The sequence below is a fragment of the Oratosquilla oratoria genome, chromosome 4 (assembly GCF_046742065.1).
Source record: "Oratosquilla oratoria isolate Oo_2021 chromosome 4, ASM4674206v1, whole genome shotgun sequence".
Classification (NCBI taxonomy): Eukaryota; Metazoa; Arthropoda; class Malacostraca; order Stomatopoda; family Squillidae; genus Oratosquilla; species Oratosquilla oratoria.
The window spans coordinates 18,219,727-18,236,926 of NC_134780.1; the positions used below are offsets into that span (position 1 = coordinate 18,219,727).

General features: G+C 45.0%; 1 protein-coding gene across 1 annotated transcript; it reads right to left on the reverse strand.

Moving 5' to 3' along the window:
* Positions 1–16,356: 16,356 nt before the first annotated feature.
* LOC143024412 (uncharacterized) lies at positions 16,357–16,869 on the reverse strand. The gene has a single exon (XM_076183212.1). It carries the CDS (start codon positions 16,867–16,869, stop codon positions 16,357–16,359), a length of 513 nt encoding a protein of 170 aa, XP_076039327.1.
* Between the last annotated feature and the right edge of the window lie 331 nt (positions 16,870–17,200).

The window sequence follows — 17,200 nt, forward strand, 5'->3', positions numbered from 1 at the left end:
TCCTTAACTTTTTCTGCACCCATTTTTCACCTGGCCTCTCCCCATTAATATCTTCTTAACCACCCTTGCCGCCACCACCCTTGTATTATGCTTATCTCTTTTCTTAAACATGGCTTGACGGCTCAGTGGTAGCATTTGTAACTGCAACTCCAGCAGTCAGTACTTATCAACAGTACATACATACATATACCAAGGCTTTTTCCCCCTTACAAGGGAGGTAGCCAAAAAGGGAAAGGCATAAAAACACTCCACACCCCTCCCACCCTCCCTCTCATCTGAGTACTATTCATTTATTCCCTCACCGACTTGTCACTCTTAACAACTCACCCTATCACATTACGACATTCACTACCTTCCCCTTCTTTCAACATATTCAGCACTAACACACCCACCTTTCCTCTCATACACATACCACCAGTCTTTTCCCTTTTATTCTCATCAGTCCTCCCAGATCCTCATATGCCTTGACTTTTCAGAAGAGAAAAATCTAGCACGGACAATCCCTAGTCCACTCGCTCTGTCCCATTTAGTCACCTTTTTATGATACACAAGGAAATACAGTGGCAGAATTATTTTCTCTCCATCACAGAGGGATCCAGAGAAGGTAGTCATAGAAATGGTAAAGGACAGGATCAAGAGAACATTATAAATGAGGAACAACAGGACAAAAGTATTATTGTTCCTTATATGAGTAGAGCTTAACTGTAATCTATACTAATGATGTGTGGTTCTGGTCCATAAGGGTGCCCCAAACAGTCTTTAAATAATAGCTTGTATGTTACCATGCAGTCAGTAACCCAGTAATGATGTATTGACTACATACTTTTTTTTTCCGTCTGGTCTTCCAAACCTGGTATCAAACGCAAGCTGGTGGGCAAGCAGATGATCCAAGTGGAGCTTTTAACAAATCCTCATACGAAAAATTAACTACAGATGTCAAACCCACACTGCAGCACCCACAGCCCTCCAAATACTTTACCCTACACATTCCCTCGGCCCATTCCCCAACACATGCCTTTCCATGCATCCCACTAAAAATATTTGATGTTGAAAGCGGAGATAGTCCCCTAGACATCCACCACTTTGATAACATTGGAGTATCTTTTAACATATCATAAGCATTCCCACCAAACTAATCTCCCGCACTATCAATGATTATTGAAACCATTGATTGTATTTGATAAACGTGAACACCGTGTCCAGCCAATTTAGGGTGGCCAGACCCTCCTTTGGAGCAGTCCTCCATCCGGCGCAACCTCATGCCGGACGTACATTTGTCCTCCTTTCTTGGGGTGTGACAAAAACAAATGAATAAAGAATATATAAATAAGTTAATAACCCTAGGTATACAATAATGCCATACAATTAAATTATGTGGGAGTACCCAGCATCGGAATTCTGCAGATGAAGTAGACAGGAACTGCACAGGACCAATGTAATTGTGAACGTGCGATTGCATGATTCACATGTCATACATTGGGCTGCAGTCCTGAGGTGGCCACGGTGCAGTGTGGTTTGGCAATTAATTTATGAGGTTAAAGAGTCTGAAAATGCCGAGAAGAAAGACTTTGTTTAACTCTGACTGGGCCAAAGAGTTTGGCAATCAAGGTGAGGATACAACTAGGATTTGTTTGTGTCGCAACTTAGTAAGAATTACAGGTATTTGTTTTCTGTCGGTTTCATTAGAAGTGAAAAATATTATTCACTTTCAGTTTATTATATTTATATATATATATATATATATTATATATATACATATATATATAATTACTGTATATTATAATAATTGATATGTAGTGTCCTCCTTTTTGGAAATTTGGAAATGGCCACCCTAGGAAACCATATAACAAGAAATAGCAGAATTGTTATGCACACTGAAAATAAATGGCAAAATACATCTTATCACGACATCTACACAAACTCTGCAGTTACTTTGTAGTGACGTGATGCATCCAAGTTCCTGTAGTTGGCAAGCGTAGTTCGCAAGGGTGTCCCAATCAGGAACTTGGAAAGCTCCTCACGTTCCCGCCAGCCTCCCTTAAAAGGTCGGCGTTTCGCCGAGATGGGCAGAACAGTATCGACCAGCACATACAACAACATCTCGTCCAATCTTCTAGCCGTCCCATTATGCCTCGCCGTCATCATCTGCTACCGCCTCGTTGACGTTAAGCTCCACGTCCAGCTACAACCATAAGCTCCACTAAGCTGTGGCCTTAGTCCGAGCTTCACCTATATTTCTCATGTGACACTTCTAGTGTCGCACCTTGTGGCTAATTATCAAAAGAAAGAGATTAGATATTTTGTGTTGATTTTCATTTGTCCTGCCGTTGTTCCGAACTAAAACTACTACAAAGTGGTGACCCCGATGAAGGACAACCAGGATTATGGAAAACACACAAGTGAAACTTCCCAGTTTCTCCCGTGACTTGGAGAGCTGGCTAGTTCACACAGAGGCCTATTTAGCCACTCAAGGTAACGTGCCGGACCTCCAAGCCTTCGGCGCGTACATCGCCGCTCTACCAACGGACGTCATCGCCCTTTTTCCGTAACGTCGTCTCCTCTCCTCCACAAGAAGGCAAGTGTTCCGCCCTCAAGACTGCCTTACGAAATCTTTACACCAAGCCCGACGATCAGCTCTACCGAGATATCCAGCATAGTGAACTCGGCGACATCACCCCGTCACAATTATACACCCGTATGGCCGCCCTCAACACCCGGGCAAAGATGTCATTGCCCAAGGAATTCCGCTCCATTCACCTCTCCAAGATGCCGGACGCCCTCCACTTACACCTGAAAGCTCTAGCCGGCGATGAGGACGACGAACAATACTGCGAAATAGCAGATAGATTGTTCCAACGTCATATCTCGGTACAAGACCGGTCAGCCAGCAGCTTCCACCCCAATGACAAACCAGATCGCGTCTCCATCGACAGGCTCAAGCCGGCCCACCTCCCCACCACTCCCCCTACCAAACCTCCAGGGCCACTACAATACCTCTTACAACATGGTCCTAACCCCATCCTCACCACCGAACCAAGTCATTCCCCACCCCCCGAAAAACTCTCCCCTCCAAACCAATACTCCCCGCCTGCCCCTAACTCCCCACCACCACAGCACCTGCAGCAGCCCCCCCCCCCAAAAAAAAAAAAAAAACTCGCACAGATCACGGGTACGCGACGGCGAACCCTTATCCTTCTATCCCACAACCACACCCTTCTACAACTGTTCCCGGCACCCCCCCCCCAAGATCCTCCCCACCCCACGCCCCCGCTCGAACATGCAATGCAACAATTCTCACCCAACCTTATGTCTCCACAGCTCCATACTCAACCGACCTCCCATCACCAGGCCTCCGACCTCGACAACACCCTGCACTCGAGCCCCCCTCCATCAAGGCCCTCCTCGCCAGACATGCCCCCTGACGGCATGACCACTCGTTCGGGGCGATTGATCCGAAGGCCAGACCGGTTCAAGTACGTCGCGCGCGTCGCTCCCTATCCTCCTCGACGCCCGCTTTCGAAGAGCGGGGGGAGTGGTGTAGTGACGTGATGCATCCAAGTTCCTGTAGTTGGCAAGCGTAGTTCGCAAGGGTGTCCCTGCCAGCCAGCGGTCAGCCAATCAGGAACTTGGAAAGCTCCTCACGTTCCCGCCAGCCTCCCTTAAAAGGTCGGCGTTTCGCCGAGATGGGCAGAACAGTATCGACCAGCACATACAACAGCATCTCCTCGTCCAATCTTCTAGCCGTCCCATCAAGGCTCGCTGTCATCATCTGCTACCGCCTCGTTGACGTTAAGCTCCACGTTAAGCTACAACCATAAGCTCCACTAAGCTGTGGCCTTAGTCCGAGCTTCACCTATATTTCACCTACCCTTTACTTAAATTTTTACCACAACTTTTTACCATCCTCTCCGCCCTCGCATTACAGTACTTAAAACTCCTCGCCTAAACCTTACATAATAAGTTTGGACTCAAAGTTCCCTTCTAATATTTCCCACCCTCAACTCCCACCATCCATGAACCCTCCAGGTCTCCACTCGCTTGAAATCCATATCCTAAGTACGATCATTTCATGTTGGAATCTTCGGCGGTAAACAAGTCGACAGGAAAGCTCGAGAAGCGGGATCAACACCCTCGACGACACAGTTTCTCAACCAGGGGGCCGCAGAAACCTACCAGACTCCATAGGACATGGAATTCAACATATTACAGTATTCGTCATTATTCAGTTTTTCATAATCCATGATTACACAATGTGTCTTAATCAAGATGTCCATATTTTCCCCCATGTTCCCTGACGTTGCGTCTCTTGGAAGGTGGCGATAGTTTGTACAATATGTTATAATGTCTATACCACTAAGTGCTAGGAAAAGGTGACTATATCTTAAATAATCATGTATCAATGGGTTCCCTTAAAATGTAAAGGATCCCAAAGCTTGAAAGTCTGAGAAACAGGCTACGATGTCTGTACCCCGCTGCCCATAACAAACTACTACTCGGTCACCTCATCCGCAATACAAAAAACACGTGACAAAAACGCTAGGAAAAACACCCAGGAAATAATATTAAAAATACATATGTATAAACTCCATATACGCACGTTATTTCTCGCACCAACATAACCAACGCTTTGAGACTGCTCTAATACATTCAAGAACCTTCTTCTTGCACATGGCCACTTCATGACAGGAAATAGACTTTTCATTTACCCATGCAGTGTCTACCCTAAAATAGTACATATCCTAATGGAATGTCTGTTAATGAATTTTTCGCAACAACCCTCTACTTTCTCGATTGTCCCTCTCAAATGACAATCACTCTATACCAGAGTTTAGGTGATGAATTACTTGTGCCATCCCACAATATTATTCTTTAAAAACAAGATTTTTCTTCAAATTGCATGGAGCTTTATAATATAAAAACATTAATATGAAACACTAATACTCCCACAGCTAGAGAAAGCTATACCCCAACATAAGCCCACCCCCTACTAACCAATCCAACACTGAATACGGCGACAGCGCCACATTGTCTATGAGGATGGAATCATTGGTGAACTGTCACTGATAATGAACTACGCTCGACCACCGTACATGGTTTCCCATGTCCAGATCCACCTACTGTATATGCGCAAATTGTGGTCAAAACCGCCCAGTATTCTCTTCAGAGTGCAAAATACCGCAGTGAACGAGAAATGCTTTTCCTTCGAGACATAAAAAATATCGGCTTCCAAAAACCCAAACACGAGTGAAGTCCATGAATACCGAAATTGGAACCAGATACACGAAAGCACTGCGATCTACACAGTAGTGCTGGGCAAATATCGCTAATTTCAATATCGAAATTATTGGTGAACAACATTACAGTTACCGAAATTACCGACAGTTTACCGGTAAAAGACTCGTGAGGTAGTAGTGACGTCACAAGTTCGAGTCTAGTTCGAAAAATCAATGTTTTTGTCCTTTAAAAAGCTATATCTCTGGTTCTATTTTACATATTGTTTTTATTGTTATGTCATTGTAAAGGGAAAAGGTCATACTTTAATTGGTGCTACTATAGTCTGCTATCTACCGTGCGAGTGAGTGAATGGAGGGTGTCTGAGAGTGGGTGTGGTGTATACATTTTCGTTCGCGTGTCTGCATGCATGGGTTCATGTTTGGAGGTGGTAGTGGTAGGCAGCTACCGGTAAAGTTACAGGTTTTATCCAACAACCTTAACGATAGCTTACCGGCAAACATTCTGCTACCGTTAAAGCTTCGTTAACCGATAACTCGATAGGCTATACCATAACATTCAGAGAGCGGTAAGCACGTCTCGGCTTGGTACTGAGTGACGGTAGTGACGGACCCAGTGCCCCGCTAATTTCACCGGTTAAACTTTTACCATTAAGCAAGTATGTACCGCACTAACTACCGCTGAGGTCTCGGTCATTTTTTTTTTTTTTTACCATTAAAACCGTTTTTTTTCGGCACTTTTTTAATTTCTCAATAGAATTAATGCTATTTCTGTGATCAGCATACGAAACTGTATTAATTGTGAAAGTTTCATAGAAAAAATTCCGCGTGTTGCCGAACGAAGACCCATATAATATATGGGTCTTCGTTTGGCGACACGCGGAATTTTTTTTTCATGAAACTTTCACAATTAATACAGTTTCGTATGCTGATCACAGAAACTATTTTAATGATAAAAACTTACCGAGACCTTAGCGGTACATACTTGCTTAATGGTAAAAGTTTAACCGGTAAAATTAGCGGGGCACTGGGCCTGTCACCACCGTCACTCAGTATCACCAAGCCGAGACGTGCCTACCGCTCTCTGAGTGTTATGGTATAGCTTATCGAGTTATCGGTTAACGAAGCTTTACCGGTAACAGAATTTTTGTCGGTAAGCTATCATTAAGTTTGTTGCCGATAAAACCGGTAATTTCACCGGTAGCTGCCCACCACTAGTTACAGATATGGTAGCCTGGTATTTTGTTGAATAATGCTTGGAATTTGCCATCAAACGTTTCAGTCTCATTTCAGTAGTCCTAAGTAAAATTTGTCGGTTAAGTATTAAAAGTATTAAAGTGCTGAAAGGGTATTCAGGATTTTAACACAAGCACTCTAGTTGACAGATTTGCCATACAAGGTGCCTAGTGTCGGTAATAAATCCCGACAGAGGCGTTTTTTGGAGTAAACTAGCTAGTATTACAAATTAGTATAGACATCTGTGGTTACGGCCTCAGTTAATTTAGTGAATTGATAGCTGTAGAATTAGGATTAAGATTGAAATACAGTAATTAAGCATACCAAGCTGTATGAAATTTGTATTCTAAAAGATTAGTACCTGTATATGAAAGCATGCATAACAAATTACACAGTCTTACTTTTTTCCATTTAGATAGAGTGGCCTATCATTTTTGTTTATATATACGAAAACACTATATAAAGCATTATGTAAAAGACTCGACACCGTAGTTACACCAAGCTGGTTGACTACCCCCTCTCAGGAATGTCAAGTTACCGACATATCATTTTCATTATTAATCCTTTTATTTACCACTTGGTGACTTCTCCGTCTTGAGTATTGGTTCTGGTGCATTACCCATCTCTAGTTCCCATGTATGGGGATTATATAATATATGTATCGTGCAACATTTTCACTTCAGTTAAGGTGAAGTTGTACCTCCCATAGACCCTTGGCAACGAGAGGTCAAAGGTCACTAGGCGTTCGGCGCCAAGAGGGGCCCCTGTAACGGAGTACAAGTCCAAGTCCAAGACAAGAGATGTAACTGATCAGAAGTGTTAGTGATTCGTGACGGGGGAGATATGAATTTACCCCAATCACAGACCTCATATATACTCTATCGTGTGTAATGCTTCTACGACGAAGCGTGTGTTAAACGAGTGAGGGGATTCTATGAGAGAATCACTCCTCTCAACACATACCGTTATCCTTCTCCCCATCCCTATGTCTATCCTCCATGCCACGCCCGAAGTCGTCGCACACATCACAGTCACCAAACAGAACAAAGACGAAGAAAATCACCAAGCGGCCCCAAGGCCACGGTAAGTTACGTGAAATATCGAAACAAACCTGAATGATTGAAATTATTACATATTCACAAAGATACATTATGCTTTGTGATGCCATTGTACTTTTCAGGGTGCGATGAGTCCCTGCCGATCACAGGTATGTAGTTTTGTTGTTGCTGAAAGTTGTATATAAGTTCACACAAAGTACCCCAGAATTAACTCGGTGGGACGGTCACCTAGATTAACTTGCACCGTCATCATTTCATATTAAACGGGATGGGAAATCTGTCGAAAGTCATAATATTCGCCACACCTAGCGCCCCCAACCCAAAATCGCACAGTTGTGGCCTCTGGATCCCCACTGGTTAGCTGTATATTAAGATACGGAGGGGAAAGAGTCCCGTGGGTGTAATATATATATATATATATATATATATATATATATATATATATATATATATATATATATATATATATATTATTCAATACACACACACACACACACACACACACACACACACACACACACATAAGGCACTGGCCTCACAAGCTAGAGAACCGGGGTTCGATTCCCCGGCCGGGCGGAGATAAGTTGGGTTTGTCTCCTTTCACGTGTAACCCCTGTTCACCTAGCAGTGAGTAGGTACGGGACGTTAGTCAAGGAGTTGTGACCTTGCTGTCCCGGTGTGTGGTGTGTGAGTGGTCTCAGACCTACCCAGAGATCGGCAAATAATGAGCTCTGAGCTCACTGCCATAGGGTGGTGTCTGGCTGTCTCGACAGAGACTGCAGCAGATCCGAGGTGAATACACACACACACACACACACACACACACACACACACACACACACACACATATATATATATATATATATAATTCAAAACACACACACACACACACACACACACACACACACACACACACACACACATATATATATATATATATATATATATATATATATATATATATATATATACACATATATAATATGCGCACGGTGTGTATGTGTGTATGTATGTATGTATGTATGTATGTATGTATGTATGTATGTATGTATGTATGTATAAGGAATCAGATAACAATAATAGTTACGATGTTATTTACCTTGACTTAAGCAAAGCGTTCGACAAGGTGCTCCACCAGAGACTACTAAATAAAATCAAAGCCCGTGGCATAGGAGGAAAAGTGTTAGAATGGATTAGAGCTTGGATCAATGACAGAAAACAGCAGGTCACCATAAATGGTGTTAAATCCAGGTGGGGGAATGTTTCTAGTGGGGTTCCCTAAGGCTCGGTTTTTGAGTCCCTTATTGTTCATTATGTATGTAAACGATATAGACAATGGGATTAATAGTGATGTTGGTAAGTTTGCGGGCAACAGTACAATAGGACGCCTAATTAGGTCAGGAGACGACGCCGAGATTCTGCAGGACGATCTAAACAAATTGTCCACATGGCTATGGTCGGTCAAATGGGAAATGAACTTCATTATCTCAAAGTGCAGCGTGTTAAACGTAGGGCTACACAACCCCGAAATTATATATAGGTTAGATAGCACGTTTTTAGAGAAAACTGAGTGCGAGAGAAACTTGAGAGTTCTAATGAGTCCTATCCAGGAAACAGTGCATTAGCGCCAGAAATAAAGCAAACAAAGCATTAGGACGGTTATGAATAGCAGAGGTAATTATCAAACTCTTTCTAGCGTTAGTTAGACATATCTTTGACTATGCAGTACAGTTTTGGTCTCCGTCTTATAGAATGGACATCAGTTCACTAGAATCAGTACAGAGGACAATGACCAAAATAATACATGGGCTCAGGAATTTACCTTACGAAGGGAGGTTTAGGCACCTTAACTCTCTGGAAAGACGCAGAATACAGGGTAAGCTAATAGAGGTGTTTAAGTGAACCAAAGGCTTTAACAAGGGTAACGCAAACCAGGTCATCATATTAAGGCAACAGGGCAGGACTCGCAGTAATGGATTTAAACTGGACAAATTTAGAGTCTATGAAGGAAATAAGCAAAAATTGGTTTACTAATACTGGTAGAGTGGTCAACGAATGGAACAGACTTAGCAACCATGTAGTGAGCCCTGAAACTATCAGTTGTATTAAGAAATGGTTAGACAAATTTATGGATGGGAATGACAAGTGGTAATGGACATGGAGCTGCCTAGTGTAGGCATTATGGTCTCTTGCAATCTTCTTCATTCTTATGTTCTTATGTTTTTATATATACATACATATATATTTGTATTACGGCCTGCGGACACTAGCGTAAGCAACCCACTCTCCGCATTCGATGTTGATGGGAATTTATTTTATGTGCCTTATAGGTCCACTGCTACCACAGAACATTCATTAACTTAAGAAAATTTATGTACCTTGTTTCTCGGCCATTGCTACCACAGAAGTTGATGTATTGTTGGTTGATTTGTAAAATTTGTTGAGTAGATCGCATTTTTGTACAATGGTGTTGTAGCGCGACACGGTGTTACCCTGACCAGCAACGACGCTCCTCATAATACAAGGGCCCTTTCATACGGTCAACAAGACCTCTTCTCATAGGGCCAGCTACGTGGGAGGGTCAAGAAAGGCCATACATACCAGGCAGGACCACGCTGCCACATAGACACGAATGACTACTCAAACGAACTGTAACCGTTATGATAGGTTGTGTAACCGTTGGATAGGTTGTGTAACCGTTAAATAGGTTTGTTGGTTACGTAAGGAGGACTTAATGCGGGCGAGATAAACTCCAAAACGGGAGTTTTCTACTTTTAATTAACAATTGAGGCAAATCTGGTTTGCAAATATGATAAAGATACAAATGGGCCCTGTGGGCAGATTACAATAAGTGCCAGGCCTTGACCTAGGGCACAATAGGCTGGCAGCCTATTGGTCTGCCTAGCTCTGACGACTGGCCGGTAGGTTCGTGACCTACCTAGCCTCTCCGGTGTGACATGGGTGTTAAAGGTTATATAGGTTGTTAGTAGGTTACTGTAAGCAAAGGCGTTAGTCTCGCTATTCTATGTATTAGGGTCAGTTTATATATGAGGGTTAGTCCTATAGTTAGTGGATGTTGTTAGGTATATAATATCTATGTTAGTTTATGCGTAATATACTAGGGCAGTTATAATAAAGGATTTTAATAGGTTAGTCTGGTGACATTGGGTATCTATCTTGTTTGTCATGAAATATGCTGCGTTAGGGGTATGTTGTGGGAAATGCAAGGTTAGCAAGAAGGGGAGTCTCGCTATGTTGCAAGCCTGTGGATCACGTGCGTGGTGGGTGATGGTTAGTGATGGTTACAGGACAACTATTGGGGCCAAGATGGAACGTAGGTATAAGTGCAAACATTCGGAAGCATGCCGATGTCACACGCACGTAACCTCGTGGGAATTAAGAGACGTACTGGTCTCCAACGATTACCTCCTCACCGCCCCCTTAGGAAAGATGGTGGACCCCCCCCCCCCCATGAGAATCCACCTGAAAGCCGACGCGGTGCCCTTCGCCATCCACACGCCCAGGTCGATACCGTTCGGATTTTAGGATCAAGTGAAGGAAGAACCTAAATGGTGCAGCAAGGTATCATCACACCTGTCGATGAGGAACCTTCGGAGTGGTGCCACCCGATGGTCCTTGTGGCCAAGAATAAGGCGTACGCATCACGGTGGAACTGACTAAACTCAACCCCCAGGTGTCGCGCCCCACTCATCCTTCAGCCACACCTTTTGCGACGGTCCGCAGCGTCACCCCCTCTGCGAGGTTCTTTACGACGGCGGACGCCCTCCACGGTTATTGGCAGATGGACCTCGCAGAAGAGGACCAGCACCTGACTACGTTCATCACCCATTACGGGCGGTACAACCACTGCCAGGGACCGATGGGCTTTGCGGCCACTGGCGACGCCTATTGCTTTCGTGGAGACGCGGCTCTGCAAGGCGTAGCCAACTGCGTTAAGGTGCTGGGTAACATCCTCCTGTTCGACGAGGACCTCCCCTCCCACTTCCGGAGGATCCACCATATGCTCACTAGGTGCCGCAACCACGGCATTACCTTTAGCAAGGAGAAATTCATAGTCGCCGTCTCCAGCATCAGCTTCTGTGGCTACCGCCTCTCCGCCAACGTCACCTCTGCCGACGAGGACAAGGTCAGGGCCATATGGGACTTCCCCGCGCCCGCCAACTTGACCGATCTACGCTCCTTCATGGGCTTGATGAACCAACTGGCGGATTTCACCCCGGCCATAGCGGCGACGGCTCAATCCTCACGGCCCCAAATGAGCCCTAAGCGCTCATTCACCTGGACCCCGGATCACGACAAGGCTTTCGCCGACGTCAAGCGAGCTCTGTCGTCACCGCCCGTACTGGCGCCTTTCGTATCATTCCTGCCAGTGGTACTACAGACGGATGCGTCGCGCCTCTACGACATCGGGCACGCCCTCCTCTAATCCCACGGTCAGGGACACTTGCATCTCGTCATGTGGCTCGCGGTTCCTGACGGACGCCGACACCCGATACGCCACAATCGAACTGAAGATGCTTGCTGTGGCTTGAGCCGCATCCAAATGCAAACTATATCTGTTTGGATTCTCCCATTTCACGTTGATGACGAACCACCGTCTGCTCATCCCCATACTCAACTCCTACACCCTGGACGCCGTCGAGAACCCCCGCCTACAGTGGCTTAAGGAGAGGCTCTCACCCTTCGTCTTCACGGCAAAGTGGTGCGCCGGGAAGCAGCTCTGCATCCCAGACGCCCTCTCACGAGCCCCGAACTTCCGCCCCACACCGGAGAACGAGACCGACAGCGACAGGGATGCCGCGCACGCCAGGAGCGTCGTCACCGGCAATGCCGGCGCTCGCATGGACGATCCTTCGTCCGTCGCCGACGCCGACAGGACACTCCAGGAACTCCAGGCCGCGGCACGGACAGACCCCATCTACGGCCACCTGCTTACCTGCGTGTCCTCCGGGTTCCCGTCCAATCATTTCGCCCTACTCAACTCCGTCCTCCCGTATTGGAAGCTCCGGGACACCCTCTTCGCTGACGGGGAATTGATGCTATACGACCACCGCATCGTCGTCCCCGCCGCCGTACGGAAGCCCACACTGGCCCTCCTCCACGACAGCCACCGCGGTGCGGAGGCCACCAAGCGACGGGCTAGGCAAATCGTCTTCTGGCCCTGGCCCAGCATCGACTCCGACATCAAGAGCACGGTGGAGGTCTGCGAGCCATGCCAAGTGCTGCACCTTGGCCAGATGCAGGAGCCCCTCCTGTGCGACGACCGCCCCACCTGGCCCTTCGAATCCGTGTCTGCCGACTTCTTTCACGTCGCAGGAAAGCCATTCCTGGTTATAGCGGACAGGCTCTCAGGTTGGCCCGTCATCGTGCCCTGCAGCCAGGGCTTAACGTCTACCAAAGTCATCCGGAAGTTCTGCTGCTACTTCCGGGAGGTCGGCGTCCCCCTCCGCCTTCACACCGATGGTGGCCCCCTTTTACCAGCACCGAATTCAACCGTTTCACGGAAGACTGGGGCGTCCACCATATGGTTACCTCGTACGCGGATTCCCAACCCCCCACGGCTCCCCGCCGCTCGTCCCGGCTCGCGGATAGACGTACCCCTCGCGATGCTTCTACGAGAGTGGTGGGGGGCGGGGAGATGTGGCATAGTATACTGTGGCATGATATGCTGTACAATAGTGTTGTAGCGCGACACGGTGATGCCCTGACCAGCAACGACGCTCCTCGTACAAGGGCCCTTTCATACGGCCAACATGACCCCTTCTCATACGGCCAGCTACGTGGGAGGGTCAAGCAGGGCCATACATACCAGGCAGGACCACTCTGCCACATAGACACGAATGACTACTCAAACGGACACCTATTGGGGCCAAGATGGAACGTAGGTATAAGTGCAGACATTCGGAAGCATGCCGATGTCACACGCGCGAAACAGCGCCCAGAGGACGTAGCTGCTAGGTAGAGTTCCAAACATACTTATACTTGGCGTGGCAACGTTTTCGCTCTGTGTAGCGAAAGACGCTCCCCTTCGGATCCCACGCCGTTAGACTCCTTACGCGCATAACGCGCCCTCCTGTACGCATAATCTGACAATTAATAAACGCGTAAATCGTCCTACCTTGGTGTCACTGCTGCCCAACTTGTAATATGCAAACAATACTTTTTAAATGAGCTACCATTACACTGACCAAAACGGCGATTGGATGGGACCGCCTTTGCTCGTAATAATTATTGTTAATTCTAAATAAAATAGAATTGATCAGTACATCACTCACTCACGTTACTGTTATTACTCAAAAGATAAAAACCAGGCATTGCAAGAACATCTCAAGTTTCCTCGTTCGAGGATGATACCAGGATCTCTCGATATATTACAACCAGAAGATTTAAAAAAATTACAAAAAGATCCGGAAGCGGTATACAATAGGCCAAGCGAAAATAACATGGCGTTCAATAAAGAAAAAAAATTAGCTGATAAGATATGGGCCAAACGAAAATCTAGAAGTGTGGGGAATATTACGACTTCCAACAGATTTCCTATTCCTCTTAATAGGTAATGGTGACTGCCCCACCGAGTTAATTCCGGTGTGCTCCTGTGAACTAATATACAACGCTCAGCGGAAGAAAAACTACATACCTGTGATCGGTAGGGACTCATCGAACCCTGAATAGTACAATGGCATCACAAAGCATTATGTATCTTTGTGAATATGTAATAATTTCAATCATTCTGTTTTGTTTGGATATTTCATTTAAATTCTTACTTCAGCTCCCAGTAGTAGGCGTTATGCCTATCAGTGGTCCCAGCAAGTTCCTCCATCTGGCTCTATCATGGAAGGCCCCTTCCTCCCTCAGAGTTTCGATGTTGGGCAAGCCATGTCTGCTGAGGGCTTCTTTAACATTTTCTTTCCATATCTTTCTCGGTTTTCCTCTTGGCCTTCTTCCGTCCGGCATCCACTCCCAGCATCCCCTTGCTATTCCTTCTTCCTCCATTCTTTCTAAATCTCCCAACCATCTTAGGTGGGCAGCATCTATTTTGCATAGCATGGAACAGACCCCAATGCTTTTCCTTATATCTTTGTTTATCTCTGCTCGTTTTTCCAACTATGGCTTTCAGTGGTCTCATTTCCGCTGCCTGAATCCTGCTCATGTCTATTATTGTCATTACCCAATTTTCTGAACCATATGTTGGGGTAGGTGTCAATACAGTATTGAAAATAATCCTTTTCACTTGTAAAGGTACATGTTTTTCCTTTATTATTGGCCAGAGAGCTCCAACATTTGCACTAAATTTAAATATCATGTTATAACTTACCGTGGCCTTGGTGTCACTTGGTGATTTTCTTCGTCTTTGTTCTGGCGGTGGTGATGTGTGCGTCGACTCCCGGCGTAGCATGGGGGGAAGGATGGAGGTATGCCTTGAGTGGAGACTGGGTTTCTCATAGAACGCGTCCCCTCACTTTGGATTAACACACGCTTAGTCGCATTTACACTTCACACTATTAGGTTTGAGGTCTGTGATTAAGGTAAATTTCATATCACTCTCCAGTCACGAATCACTAACACTTCCTCAGTTTCGTGTCATCTCTTGGACTGCCTGACAGGGGTCCGACTTTGAGCCGAACGCAGTGACTTTTGACCTCTCGTTGTTAAAGGTCTATGGGAGGTACAACTTCACCTTAACTGAAGTGAAAATGCTGTGCGATACATATAATAGATAATCCCCATACATGGGAATTAGAGATGGGTAATACACCAGAACCAATACTCAAGACGGAGAAGTCACCAGGTGGTAAATAAAAAGATTAATAATGAAAATTATATATCGGTAACTCGACATTCCTGGAGAGGGTAGTCAACCATGCGTGGTGTAACTACGCGTCGAGTCCTTACATAATACTTTATATAATGTTTTCGTATATATAAACAAAAATTATAGGCCACTCTATCTAAATGGAAAAAGTAAAGTTGTATAATTTGTTATGCATGCTTTCATATACTTAAGCATTCTAGAATACAGATTTCATACAGCTTGATATGCTTAATTGCTGTATTTCAATCTTAATCCTAATTCTACAGCTATCAATTCACTAAATTAACTGAGGCCGTAACCACAGATGTCTATACTAATTTGTAATAATAGCTTATTTACTCTAAAAAAAACTCTGTCGGGATTTATTCCCGACATAAAGAGTACCGGTACACAGTGGGTGTAGAAGAAAGACAAACAATGGGAACACTGAGAGACCTTGGTGGGTGGATGAGTGATGACTGTAGCTTTAAAGCACAAATAACCCACGCCATTAGTGCTGTTCGTGAAGTGAAAAGGTGGATCCTCCGGATCTCTAAGACCAGGGAGCCCGAGCATTTGCTCCCTCTATGGAAGATCCTGATATGGTGTCAAAACTGGAGTATGTATGCCAGCTATGGTCTCCACTCAAAGTCAAGGAAATACAAGAACTGAACAGATCCAGAGGACATCAACTCACAGATGAAGTTCTGGAAGAGGCTCACGTCTGTGACTCCAGCTCGATAACCTGATTGCCGTTATTCCCGGCATGTACGGTGGTGGTGGAGATTATTTGTGCTCTATAGTTAAATTTCTGTTCTTGGCTTTTCCATATTTTACCTAGTCTTGATTCAAATTGTAATACTGTGCCTGCACTGACCACCCACTCTGGCAAATCATTCCAAGTATTTACTACCCGATTTGAAAAGACATATTTTCTTATATTTAGTCTTGCTCTCTCTTTAAAAATCTTCTCTGAATTTCCTCTTGTTGTGTTGTCCTCCCTCATCTTAGAAATACCTCATATACATTGTTGGTCATACTTCTGGGTAATAATCTTGCAAGTTTCAATTTGATCTTCTCTTGATCTTCTGTAGGCCAGTATCGGTAGATCTAATTTATTCACCCTTTCTTCATAATTATGTCCTTTTAGCTGTGGTGTCATTCTTGTGCCTCTTCGTTGAACATTTTCAATAGCCTTGGTGTCTTTAACTAGATGAGGACACCATATCTGATTAGCATATTCTAAATGAGGTCTTACTAGTGCAGTGTACAGTGCTTTCAGGATGAATATATCAAGGTGGACAAAATTTCTTCTAATAATGCCAAGAATGTTGTTAGCCTTATTGATTTTCTCGGCTAAATGCCCAATGAATGTCAGATTGTCATCGATGACAACTCCAATGCCCCTTTCATTTTTAGTACTGGTTATGTTGCCATACATCTTGTACTCTTGTTCTTTAACATCAGACCTACCTATTCTCATATGTTTATTTTTATCTGGGTGGAAGTTGAGCCTCCATCTTTTGACCATTTTCTCAAGGAGGTTAGTTGGGGACTCCCTGATTTACTGGGAGAAACTGATAATCCTCAAACTCTATCCACTGCATAGATGCAGAGAGTGTTATATGGTGATTTACATCTGGAAAATCCTGGAGGGGATAGTACCAAACTCATCACAAAATGAAGGAGGCTGTATTAAAAGGAAATAACACCCCAGGGTTGGTAGGGCCTGTGAAAGAAGGTCCATAAGCAGCTTTCCCAATCGACTGAGGACGATCCAAGCGTAAAGCTTCACCTGTGCTGACCCCAGACTTCAACTATCTCACAGGAGAGATAAAGGAGCTAACCGGAATCAACACAGA

Bases quoted from the DNA above. Each gene is read 5' to 3' on its own strand.
- LOC143024412 (XM_076183212.1), bottom strand. From the start codon at position 16,869: ATGGTCAAAAGATGGAGGCTCAACTTCCACCCAGATAAAAATAAACAT.